Below are 14,338 nucleotides of genomic sequence, written 5' to 3'. Positions count from 1 at the left end.
ATCGTCCTTTCATAACATTATTTCATAATTAATAATAATAAAATCATTAATATTCAAGCAACGATAATCAATCAGTCTTAAAGTTATTTCCAAGAACCCGATCCCAATTCAGATAGGAAAATTTATTAAGTCAAACACAAAGTATTTCACAGCACACACGCAAAGGGAAGGCGCCTAGCAAAGCACAAATTATACACTCGTGAGTACTTGCGACCGCACTGTGAATCACCTTTATGTTGCATTATATCTTTGTACCACAGCGTCAGATTTCTAACCCCCAAGATTCGTCACTCGGAGTAAATTCGCTCCAGTATCGCTGAAAAGGATTGCACTCATCGGCCTCAAAGCGTAACCAGTATATAATTTCAAGTTGGGTAGGTTTAGGTAAGCTGCTATAATTTCTAGTTATTGAGTTGTACGTTGGTTGTTGGGGACACTGTGTGTGCAGTGAAAGTACGTGTTGGTGTTCATGGTTGAGCTGTGTCCTTAGGGTTCAAAGTGACGAGTGCTATGTCGCGAAGTGATGAGGCGTATTCGCGAATTACTCGTAACGAAGTGAACCGAGGGAATACGCTGTATAGCGACACTCACACGGATTGTCCGAGGCATCTCCAAAGCGAACCCACAACGATCTTGGACTAGAAGCGAGCCACGAGGAAAAAGCAGCTGGGGAACAGCGGAAGGTCAACATGGAGTTGGAACAAAGGCCAAAGCCTAGTAGCGACGAAGAAAGTAAGATTGTGAATTGTATTGGGGACTTGGTCGGTCGCACGTGTGTGTGAACGTAGAGTAAGATTTTTTAGTTGAAAAGAGTGCATATTGGTTGTGTGGATGTATGAGAGTGTGAAAATAGGAAGTATTTGCATAGTGAAATTGTTGTAATAATAGTCGTTGCAATCGGGGTAATTATCGTAGCGACCATCTTGGACATTTTGAGGTATACTTGGTTCGAGTCCAGATGTCGTGTGTTACGGGCTTGCGCGTGGTCATCTTGTGAGTCGGTATTCCCGCCTCAGACACTCGTGCAAGAGCAAGCGAGATAACGCGTATTACATTGCTCGGGTGTGACAAGATCGTGCGTCTGCTAGCGCAAGCCGCTTACAGGCGTACATTCAAAAGTACATTCTCGTATAGTTTTTTCGTGAACTTCTTTTTTATTTCCAACCTCGGACTGCCGAAGCTTGGTGGCAAATGACCCCTTAGGTACGATTCTAGGATAGGCTACCTGGAACCTTTGTGTATAAATAATAGGACTGCAGAGCGAGCATTGGCTAAGCCCGAAATCCTCGCACGTCTGAATATGCAATGATTTAAAAAGTACACTCGGCAACAAAATTATCGCAACAAAAAAATTCATCGAAATTTCATCGATTTTCAAATGCTTCTATCTTGAGCTAGATTTATCGTATCGACACGCTTTTTCTTTTAATTTCTTGGAAATTTTGTCCTCTTTAAATCCATATAAATTTAGATAAGATTCAAGTTAATGTTGAGTTACCAGTAGTATTTGAGCGCGACACTAAAAATTACTGAAAAAAAAAATGACTGTTTGAACGTGTACCAGTACCACAGTAATTTTTCTATGGAAATTTAACATACACCATCGCAAAGTGCTCTTTTCAACGAGTAATTTAAAAAAAAAGGACCACTCTACGATTTTTTTAACGCCCTGTAGGTCGTTTTGAAGGTACGGTTTATGTATGCAAAATGCCCAGAAAATCGTCTTGATTTCAGCTAAACGGGGGATTTTACGTACCTTAAATGGTATCTTCAAAACGACCTACAGGGCGTTAAAAAAATCGTAGAGTGGTCCTTTTTTTTTAAATTACTCGTTGAAAAGAGCACTTTGCGATGGTGTATGTTAAATTTCCATAGAAAAATTACTGTGGTACTGGTACACGTTCAAACAGTCATTTTTTTTTTCAGTAATTTTTAGTGTCGCGCTCAAATACTACTGGTAACTCAACATTAACTTGAATCTTATCTAAATTTATATGGATTTAAAGAAAACAAAATTTCCAAGAAATTAAAAAAAAAGCGTGTCGATACGATAAATCTAGCCCAAGATAGAAGCATTTGAAAATCGACGAAATTTCGATGAATTTTTTTGTTGCGATAATTTTGTTGCCGAGTGTATATTAAAAAAATGTTTCCCGATTATTCCCCCGAAAATCGATTCCCCGAATATTGATTCGCTCGAACTTTTTGGTACCCGAAAGAATTATCCTCTGAATCTTTTTTTTCCCGAAAGAATTATTCCCCGAATCTTCATTCTCACGAAAAAATTTAATTTATGGATATGAGTCAAAATAATACTTTTTTAAATTTTCGTCCGCACGTACGTCACCGTTCGTGACGCCCTTAGGTATGTTATAATACACTATAAAAAAGGGCCAAAAGTAAAATTTTGGACCCCCAATTGTAAGTCAAATTTTGAAAGTAATATTTACATAGAGATAAAACAAAAATGTATATAATTGTATGAAAATTAAACAAATTAATCGAGTTTCTTGGATTTCAACGACAACTCGGGTCGATCAATCTTGTACAATATTTAAGATTGATTTATTGGTATTCACCGAGTATAATAGCCGACTCCGGCAGCTCGTCGCAGGAGTCACGCTTACAAAAAGCAAGTCAGCCAGCCGATAGGCCACAAACGCACCTGAGCGACAACGAGCCAGGGTTTCCCCACGACCGTCGTCTTACCGTCGTCAGCGAGCCGAGAATAAATTCTCCGACCGACAACCTGTAAGTTCGCAGCGAGCTAAGAGAAAATTTCTTCGACCGCGAAGCTCAAGTGCATCTGCACTTATCGCCAGCGTATGCCAGTGAATCGAATTGAACGCGGTGCGAGCCTCTACTTATCTCGCGGACTCGACCGCTTCGATGGCGAGTGTGACTCACCGGGCCGACGCCCTCTAGCGGTGTCGTTCTTAAACAGAGAGCAAGTAACTTCGTAGATGAACGAGCCTGCCTTTTATACTCTGACAGGGACACATGACTTGCAGAGAGTGACTATGGGTGTCAGGTCCATCTGGCGGCTGAAGCAGAAAGCGAGAAAGATAAGAAGTATTTGAGTGAAAGTGAAAGAATGATTGTTTTCGAGGAGAAACAAGTTTGACTTTTATTAAAAAAACCGTCCCTATCGAAATCAAAAATCTGTCAACAACTCGTAGAGTTGTGTCGTACTTCTGTATTGTACTTCTATATCGATATAGAAAATAACAAAGATTTTTTTATAATGTGGAAAATACTCTAAAAATGGGCCCTGAGACCCATGAGATCAAACTAAGCACAAGGAGCTTCAGCATTGGGTACCAGGAGACCGCGAAAAAATTTTGGAGCAAATCCGTGACCCAGAACTGGGGTGGTCTTCTTGTAGGTATAATAATATAATTTTTAGTAGCGCCAAGCCTGCGAATCCAAACACTCGAGATGTTGAGCAAGCTAATGTCAATACATTGACGTCCTCTTGGCTTCGATTATGAAAATAAAGTCTCTATTTAACCTAATATTAAGCTAAGATAAAGAGTTCATTTACAAACTGTGGTACCCTTAAATTGAACTTGAAACAAAAAACAAAATACATATAAAAACATTAAGAAAAATTTTAAAAAATCCGAAAATATCAACTTTTGTAGTCGCAATCGCTGTCGAATTGACCAGAGAAACGAGAGCCAAGAGCTAGAGCCGATGTATTTATTTTTCTCGTTCTGGGGATGATCCTAGATACAGAGAGGTTCGGTCAATCAACCCGACAATGAGGAAAATTTGAAAAAATCACTGCATTGGCCCTAGCTCTTGGCTTTCGACTCTCTGGTCTTTTCGACAGCATCTGCGATTACAAGAGTTGAAATTCTTTGATTTTTTAAAAATTTTTTTCGTCATCGGGTTGATCGAACAAGCCTCGCTATATCTAGATCATCACCATGGCGAGAAAAATCACTGCATCGGCCCTAGCTCTTGATTCGCGACTCCTTGGCCGATTCCGGAGCGTCTGCGATTACAAGAGTTTAAATTCGTCGTCGGTTTGACTTAACTAGCTGCGCTGTATCTGGATCATCGCGGAGGCTAATAGACAAGTCTACAGCATCTCTGTCTATTTAAAGTAAAGTTTAATTATCGTTCGAAGTCTTTGAAAGTAGTAATGTTAATTTTTTTGTGGTTTTTAAAATCACATTTGTCAGCGATTTAACCTAGCCAATTATGTATCTTCTTGATCATCGCCAATGCCAGACGACATCTCCACATCATAGCTTTCGATAAGCCGTCGAGTTTTCTCATCAGTGGACAATACCAGCAAGTTATTTGCAGTATTTTTTTTTATTTAAATTAAGTTATTTCGTTGTTTCGTGCTTTGTTATCGTCATGACAACCGGCGTGAAGGATTCGGCCAGGACTTTTCATTCATCAGAACCGGAACTCGGAAACCATTGGTTTTTAAGAAAAACGCAAAAGAGGGTTTCAATCGCAAATTTCTCGTAGAATATGTCTGTTCATTTTATTTGACTACTTTCAAATCACGTTGTATGAATACATGTAGAGATTTTCCAAAAACCAGGCTACCTCAATGTTTTACCCGCACTAGTCGTGAAAGGAGGCAAATTGTCATAATAAATTAAATTAGTTACAACCCTCGTGGTTGTAACAGAAGTTTATATTTTTGCAAAATAACTAAGATTTTTGGAATTTGCTACAAAAATTGGATAAGATAAATCACTTACCTAGCCAATCACAGACGATAGTCTCTAATTCCGTACATGCAGGAGAGGCTGCCTGAAAATTCAAATTTTGTTGAGAAAATTACATTACTTTAATTGTAAAAAATTTTGTAACTAGTGGCAACTCCAGTTGCAGAATGCTGAGCACATACGTATGAATAAACGGGTGCATGATATTGATACAGTGCCATAATTATATAAAAAGTAGTGAATTTAGTACGTTATATCAACGAATACATTAACAAAAAATCAGAGGATCGAGCATTGCAATTCTAAGGACTTTTTATCATAAACTGGATATTGAATATTCATTAAAAGTTTTGTATTCTCATGTGCGACTATAAATTTGCAATTTTTATTTAACATTAACATGCGGTTATACATAATAAATAATTTACGACAATTAAAGACGAACGAATAAGGCTCTCGAATATTTTATTCTTAGTTCACTCTAACATTATTGTATATCTAAAAAACATAATTTCAAATTTAGATATATTGATTTAGAGAACAGTGATTCAAACGTATTATAAATATATTGACGATCGACGTACGCATAACACAGAAACGTTTAACAAAAGGGTCAGATATGACCTACATATACATTTTACATATTTATTCAGACGATGTGCATACAATGGTGAAACAACGAGTTAAAATTTGTATACAATTGCATAAAGGAACAAGTCGAACCGATTAAAGAGTGGTTTTGGACAGAATTTGTAACAGGAACTCGACATATAATATCAGCGAGAGGACACACATAGTATAGCTGTCACGGTATTTTAGTGAAAATTAATCAAATTTCAATTTTTCTCGAAGATTTTCTATGAACTTAATTTTTTCACTAGTTATACGTGATTTCGATATAACATCGAAACGTTTTCTGTCGTAAAAAGACGAGAACAACAAATTTTTAATTCTTTTAACTCTACTCAGAGCCACATATGTAAGCCCAGAGCAGAACTCTTTCTGGCCAATATCGACGACTACTGAGGGCAGGGTCAATCCTTGAGATTTGTGTATGGTTATTGCATACGCTAAAGGAAGAGGAAACTGTTTACGTCTGAAGGTCACTCCTTTATTTTCCCAGCATCTCAAAATCGGAACGACGGGAAATAAATCCGATACTACGTATGGACCTTCGTATGAATCAAATTTGACCATTATGCAACGCGGTAAGTTAGGCGGAACGACGCCTGCATCGTACAAAATAGCCACTACAGTGCCTATCGAACCATTAACCAAACCGCCAGCAACCCAAATATTTTGCCGTAGTATGACTCTAAGGCCGACCGTCAAAAATAGCTGCGACTCGAGTCCACAAGTATCTACAGTACCACACACAACGTTTGGTTTATTTATTGACTTTATACATGCAACCGGATGGCCAAGAGTTCTCCAACGAAATAGATTATGTTCGTTAACTAATTTGTTTGTTGGTAACAAATTTACGGCGTCGTCGAAAGCGCTCAACTCATCACAGGATACAATGGATCGACGTCTATTGGCTAGTAATTTATAATCAGCAGTTCCACAAGCTACTCGTTCTAACATTTCTGCGAAAATTACGTCGCCATCCTGTCGATGTGTTGTCGTTAATTCCACAAATTTTTCAAATGAATTAAAAGCAATTGAACCGCTTACAGTTTGCGAATCTTTCGGCGTATTGTAGTATAAAGGCGAATCTTTTACCGGCGGCAATTGTTTGAAATCGCCAAACATGTATACGAACAGCCCGGCAAACGGTTCATCGCTAGTCGGGAATAAATCGTGACATCTCTTTTCGATTTGATGCAATAACCTACCTCCAACCATAGACATCTCGTCAATTATTACAAATTTAATATTTTTATTACTAAGCTGGTACTTTCGCAGACTTTCGCCGCTTAAGGGCTCGAATTTGCTGGAGAATAAAGGTAGCTTAAAAAATGAATGGATCGTTGTACCGTTAATATTCAACGCTGCCGCACCTGTAGGAGCTAATAAAGCAACGCTATTATCACCAAACGATTGAACTATTTCTCGAACTAACATACTTATAATCGTACTCTTACCCGAGCCGGCTTTACCTTGAACAATAATTCTCATGCAAATATGATCAGTTTTATCGAATTTAATGTGATCGATTTGAGCCTTGCATAAGTCAAACACTTTTTGTTGATCAGACGATAGTCTTATTTTTTTTTCTTTTTTTTGAACAGCGCAGACGTAGATATATTTTTATATTTACTCAGAAACTCCGTAACTTCTAACGTAGATGGATATTTACAATTATCAGACGACCAGTCGAGTGTCACATCAATCAAACGTTGCCCCAATGATTTATCTAAATTTTCATTAACTGTCGACGATATTAATTCGAAAGTGTTGCGTCGTTTTTCATCATTCTCTTCTTCATTATCACTGTAGCATTCTTCACCCGAATTGGTCATATCTAATGAATTTACCGGTGACAGCTCATACTCCGTATATAACGAGTACCACTTTTGATATTCGCTGTTAATATGTTGAACTAAATTTTCAACGTTATTTCGAAACGGTATTTGCAACATGCATTGCTGTTTATAATACAATTCAGCAGTCTCAAGATCGCCTTCCACGTACTTCGGATAAACAATGACAATTTTTTCCTTAATATTTTTTCTGTACTTCAATCCTACCGTTGTTATAGTTTTGACAAATTGCAAAAGACTCAAGTTTTCGTACTCTGCAGGCCTCGTTATGTACTTGTCAATAACTGACTGTATATTTTTACACACTTTGTCTTCAGTACACTGCGAAAAAAACGTTCATTTGAATACAACGTAAAAGGAAACAACAAAGGAACAAAAAACAAAAACAAACAAAAAACAAACAAAAGAAAAAAGGAAATGATCCCACATTACCTGCATTTTTCGCCATTCCGATTTATCAGTGTTGAGGTATACGAAACTTCTGGTTGCAGAATATAACGGCCAACTCATAAGCAAATGTGCAACTTCTTGGGCAGAGTAATCTCTTGTGGAAATATTAGTCTTTACTGAGGGCCCAGGGTAGGGCTAAATAAGAGATTATGTTGGTCGTTGCTGCTGCTGATGCTGCCGCTGCTGCTATCTCCGCTGCTGACTTGCCGTCGCAGATAGGTGGCCAAAGCTCCACACTACTTTGGCCGAATATGATTCGCGTGTGCAAACGCAGGGGAATAGGAAGAGATGAGGAAGATTGAAATAATACAACTGACTAAATTAACAAGCCAGTTTATTGGTTGGAATTGTGTCTCGCTGTTTGACTCTATACAGCTTGCTGGTCAGACACGCACTCGTGTGCTCGGCACTCCGAGCCAGTCGCGACACCGACGGTGGTGCGCACGAACCGAGGCACGGTGTGGCCAAACGGCCCAAAAGTGATATAAATTCGAGCTTTGCTCGAATATCATTGACAAAATTAATTAAAAATCATTTTTAGTAACTTGAGATCATTAAGAATGCAATCCCGTTGCATAATCTGAGTTATCGCATCCATAGATATAGTATGCTTCGTCGTCTCTTGGCTATATATTTTTGCTTGATAATCAAAAAAACTCGCGAATGTTTAAAGATGATATTTTTTTACTAAAACTGTTCAATCGAAATTTAGAACAGTGAACTTGAAAGCTCTTGACTAGAACTTTACAATGATATATATATTTTATGCGCTTTGTTGGTATTTGAACATTTTTTAACGTAATTAATCCAAAGAATGTTCAGGATGGCACAAAATATGAAAACTTCTGAATTTCACGCATAGCAAGCGTAATAAAAAAATCGACAACCACATTTCTCACGTATTTTTTGACGAGGAATCGAATGGTGACCTTGGATTTGACCTTGAACGTAACGTCGAAGCTGCAGCGAATCAAAAATCGATTTTCAAATCGGAACCCCAAATTTTTAATGTATATTTGAAAAGAGCGAAAAATTTCATGTCTGAATGAGCCTTTTACTTTTTTTCAAGGTCATTCCAAGGTCATTCCAAGGTCATTCCAAGGTCATTACTGACAGATTTTCTAATAAATACCGTATCAAAATACTTCCAAATTTTACAATATCTACCTCTAGGACATTAACGAAAAACTAATAAATAAAAATTAACTCAAGAGTTATTTACATCAAAAAATTAAACGTTTTTATTTTTTTACTAAATATCATCATCACTTGAACTCTCATATAAATCAATTTCATTTTGAAAATCAATTTCCATGACATTTTCTTCATCTTCTTCATCTGTACCTTCATATTCTTCATCTTGATCTTCTACATCTTGTTCTTCATCGTCTCTTTCATTGGGTAAATTATTATTTTCAACTAAAATTAACAATCTTCTAACATCTTCCTTCATGGGCCTAATTTTTTTTTTTTAGGCTTTCTTGACAAAGATATTAGTGGATCTGAGGCTGCTAATAGTCTGTGGAATATATCCGAGTTCGTGTCAACCCTATAAAATAAGAAATATTTTTTAACTGTCATTAAAAAATTAAATGAAATATTTATAATTATCTTTAATTATCAATCGTTAAAAAAGTTGAGAGCAAGTAAACAAACTTTGGGAAATAAACTTTATCCTAATATATAAAGATAACGGTGATATGAATGACATACCTCGAGGTTTTTCTCGAATGAAATTGTTTAAAACTTTTAACATTTTTATTATTACTTTCTTGGGGTTCTTCCGAAAGAAGCCCAATAGGTAATAATAATTGATCCATAATTTGGTATCCATGCATCAGGATCACATGCACAGATGTGGCCATTGGATACCACGAATATAACCCATTGTACATGAGTGCGGTGTCGAAGCAAAATTGTTTAAACGCTTCCACATTTATTTTATGGAAGGAAGAAATAGTTGTAAGGATTGTATCGAACCTATCCAGAAGAGCCAAGTTGAATCCTATAATTTTATTTGATTTTAAATTTATGTAATTATAACAATTAAACTTAAATTATTATTATTAAGAGGACAGACTGGCTTCTCAATAATAAAATGAACGTTTCAAATATTTTGATTAAGATGAAAAACCATTTTTGAATTTCAGCTCGAAACACCAGTCTGTTTTCTTAAGGGGTAACGCCACTCTAGGATTTTCAAAAAAACAATTTTTGTTTTTTGCATAAAAAGCTCCCTTGAGGTGTGTAGAATGATGCCAAATGAGTTGTACAGGGGAGACGAATTTATAAGGTGCTTAGTTTTTAATTTGAGTGGAAGGGTCTTTACGAACATATTTTCGCAAAATCAGCGAATTTCAATATATTTAGTACTTTTTCATTTCAAACACTGCCAATTCAAACGACCTGAACGACTCGAATTTTTGAAATTTTTTTTTAAGAAATACGCAATTTTTACAATTTTCACTTTTGAGCTAAAATCATACGAAATACCCTAGAAAAAGCATTTAACTTTAAGACCTTTTTTGAAATTTTCTTCTAGATGCCATAGCAGTCGAGTAAGCTTTCCATCAGTCAAAAAATCGCTATTTTGTAAAATTGTGATATTTTCGCCATTTTGTGACTAAAACTAATAAAAAAATTTTTTTTTAGTTCATTGCATGCATTATTAGATCTCAAAGTCTCAAATTAAAGTATTCCCCCACAAAAAATTCGCAATTTTCCAAATCCTAGAGTGGTGTTACCCCTTAATTGCAAGAATAATCGGTAATTACCAGTTACTGCAGAAACAATATCAATGTTGGAAAAAAAAGTCCGTGCTGTATTTCCATCATTAGTATTCCCAAAATTCGAGGTTGGGGTATCTATAATCAATCCTAAAGTATCACGAAGTCCTCTTTGAATCGATTTTTTTTTTTCGTTCATTATACCTCGTTCTGTTGAGTCTTTTGGAATCTAATAACAAAATAAATAGAATGAAAATATTTGAATGAATAAGTTATTATCAAAATCAAATTTCAAAAGATTAGGTGCTTATACACACGGAGAAACCCACATAGGAAAAAATACTATGTGTATAGTAAAAGTGTGACATCTCTGCATTTTACTTTTTCATTATGGAAAAATTTACTATAAAATGTATGAAATTTATTAGAATTATAGTAAATATTACCAGAAACATAATAAAAATTACTATAATACATAGTAAATTTGTCCATAATGCAGAGATGTCACACTTTTACTATACACATAGTAATTTTTTGTAAACACATAACAAATTTTCCTACATATGTTTCTCCGTGCAATTACTAAATAAAAAACAAAAAAATTACTTTTTTCGTTCTACTTACCTTGTATGAATGTTCTTTAATGTACTCTATCAATTCCATACGATAAGAGATGTGAAGTACTAATTCCATAAACCGAATATGGGCATGGAGAACGGAAAATCCATAATTTAATGAATTTGGATCTATTTCGATCGACATCATTCTTTCTATTTCATTGAAATGACTGATGGTTTCCTTACAAACAAAGCATCTCTGACTTGAAGCTTTGTTCAATGCACTACATACCTTTGAAATATTTATTTTCCAGATATTTAATATCAATTTTTACAGTGCATTTTTATTGAAAGAAATGAAGAGTTACCTTGCCATCAATCATCGTTAGGAGCATTTCAAATGAAATATTTACATTATCATAATGTAGATCCTTTACTTCATTCAGCTGATTTTTGATTTCCGATTCTAAATTTTGTGCTGCTTCAGTTGTCTCTTTTTCGTAAGAAATTTTGATTGGCCGGCAAAATCTGGTCGAGGAAGGCGTAGGATTTGTCCAATAAACTTCCTGAGTATTTTTGTCGACCAATCTCAAGGGAAACAAAGAAGCACAAAGTAAGCTTTGACAGAAAGCAGCTGGATCTAGAGCTTTCTGTTTATAGGTTTTCGAATTAGTCCCATCAAACCCATACTTTAAAATTAAAACAAATTCAGACTTAGACGAGTCTGGTATATTTAAATTTAAAGCTAGCATAAGCCTCTTAGCAGTGTGATGTAGCAACTCTTGTAAAGGTACAGAGCAGAGTGTTTCGGAAATAGTGATATTTTCTGGATAACAAGCTTTTTTCGCTGTAGCGATCTGCAAATAGTACAAAGTAAATACCGTAATTATTTTAAATTTTCTAGGCAATAATTCGAAAATAAAGGACGCCTAAATAAATATAAAAATTACCTCTTTATAAGGTGGATACAAAATATGCCCATTAGACAAAGCATTTGATCTTAGAGAATTATACACCTTTACCGATAAATTCTCTTCGATCATCAATGCCAGTCCTTCTTCTGGAGTCATACGGTCAGCTTTTGATGCTTTATATTTAAGAAGTATCTCTTTTGCTTCTTCTTTGTCAAATATTTTTTCCAATAACTTATATCCTGCCACATTTCCATCTGTTTTTAACTTCTTTTTTGCAACTTCTTTAGCTTCTGTTGGACTGAGTCTTTTGTTAAGCTGATTTAATTTAGCCCTCTGAGTATTATTTGTACTAAGCTCGAATGGAATGCTCGGACGTCCAAGTTTATGAACTTGATTGTCTGCAAATAAATTATTTTTTAAATCATAAATTTTTCTAAAAACTTGCACGAATCACTCACTCACTTAACTAAGTTATCGCCCAGCCGAGCTAAAATCTCAAGAAAAATGAGACCAGATATACAATAATTAACACGAGCTTAAATGAGAATGCATAAACACTTGAGCTATATTTACAGAAAATGAATAAAAATCCACCTTTTCGAGTAAAAAATACAAAACAGAAGTTTTTTTAGCACTGATTTATGCATGTGCGGGAATGGATAGATCTACGTATATACTAATAAACATACATTTTAAATATTTAAACGTACATTTTTAAATCAAAAAAGCACTTACTCGTATCCTCTGTGACAACTTGATCATCCATTTCTTCATTATAACTGAATTGAAAATTTTGTTCGACCCAACTGCTATACTTTGAACAAAAATTTTCATACGTCTTTTTAATGCGAACATCTCTAAGTTTCACTCGATAATTGTTAAGAAAACTTTTAGATATTTTTTCGAGCAAAGCGTTTTTTAAGTTGTCACTATTGTTCTCTAAACCATACATTTCCAATAATTTTGTGTACAAAACTTTACGTTGATCACTAGGTTCTTTAGTCATTTCATTTTCAAGTAAAAAACACAAATCCCGATTTTTTAATGCAATTTCAAACATGATGAAATCTCTAACAATAAACACTAAATTCGCGAGGTGATCACTCGAACGCGACAAGTGTAAATGACTCGTGCACAAAGAACTGCGAATTTTCATACTGTAGCTATGCGTAAACTATGTACACAAGGAAGTAAATAGTACACAATACAAAAAGTACTAGATAAGCTAGGCAATTTTTGGAAAAATATGGTGTCCTTCAATTCAAGCCGAACGCACTGTTTACATATGCACTGTACATGCTCATTTCGGGACGTGTGCGACTGTATGCAACAAACAAGTGTTACAGACACGTTGTTGTTTTTTTGCGTTTGATGCATTAGTTGCCATATATTATCATTTATTTTTTATGAAATATTCACTCGTTTTCATTAAATGTTTTTTCAATAACATTATAAATCCATTAAAATGTATTTTTGCGTTTCGTTACGGACAAGACCGAAAAACAATAATAACAGATCCATTCACGAATATATATATAAATACTTCCCTTATCTGAAAAATGATTATCAATTCTTGAACAATACTTTATCCTTAAAAAATGATTCAATTTATAACGGAAAATTCTTTTTAAAAAATTTCTCACTCGAGTTTTGACTACAGTCTAGTTTTTATAAAATCGATTCTGTAAAATTATTGGAGTGTAAAGTTTATAAGAAGTTTATGAAAACTATATAAAAAAATCGAAAATTTTGTTTTTGATACAAAGCATATGAAAATATTATAAAAATCAAATTATAGAAAAGTTTCGTTTGGCGATATTTTACTTATAAGTACCTTAAAATGCTAATTTTTCATATTTCCGAAACTTTTCCATATTTTGATTTTTTATGAAATTTTCATATGGTTTTTATCAAAAACAAAATTTTCGATATTTTTGTATAGTTTCCATAAACTTCTTATAAACTTCACACTCCAATAATTTTACAGAATCGATTTTTTAAAGGAGAGATTATCAATCCAATAAGTTTAATTTTCTAAATGAGTTTTTTATTAATGTTTAAGAAATAGAAATTGTAAATATTTAGTGTACTTTGATACGATTTTTATTCATAAATATTCAAGCGATTTAATTAGAAAAAAAAATTTTTTCGTTATTTTTCGAAAAATTTGTGTTAAAATTTTGGTTTTATTTGTATCCATGGCATCTTTGAAATGACCTTAAAAAAAAGTAAAAGGCTCATTCAGACATGAAATTTTTCGCTCTTTTCAAATATACATTAAAAATTTGGGGTTCCGATTTGAAAATCGATTTTTGATTCGCTGCAGCTTCGACGTTACGTTCAAGGTCAAATCCAAGGTCACCATTCGATTCCTCGTCAAAAAATACGTGAGAAATGTGGTTGTCGATTTTTTTATTACGCTTGCTATGCGTGAAATTCAGAAGTTTTCATATTTTGTGCCATCCTGAACATTCTTTGGATTAATTACGTTAAAAAATGTTCAAATACCAA

At 34.6% G+C, this 14,338-nt stretch overlaps 1 protein-coding gene across 1 annotated transcript in view; it reads right to left on the bottom strand.

Moving 5' to 3' along the window:
• LOC106652664 (aromatic-L-amino-acid decarboxylase-like) overlaps positions 1–14,338 on the bottom strand; it is a 259,293-nt gene that overhangs the window by 223,226 nt on the left and 21,729 nt on the right. Inside the window, exon 3 of the mRNA XM_014371756.2 lies at positions 4,728–4,779. Within this exon, the coding sequence (XP_014227242.1) occupies positions 4,728–4,779 (52 nt within the window). The remainder of the gene's footprint in view (positions 1–4,727; positions 4,780–14,338) is intronic.

The sequence above is a fragment of the Trichogramma pretiosum genome, unplaced genomic scaffold (genome assembly GCF_000599845.2).
Source record: "Trichogramma pretiosum strain Unisexual culture from Peru unplaced genomic scaffold, Tpre_2.0 scaffold88, whole genome shotgun sequence".
NCBI classification, from domain to species: domain Eukaryota; kingdom Metazoa; phylum Arthropoda; class Insecta; order Hymenoptera; family Trichogrammatidae; genus Trichogramma; species Trichogramma pretiosum.
Note: the sequence above shows the minus strand (reverse complement) of the source record. Positions and strands in the feature narration are given on the sequence as shown.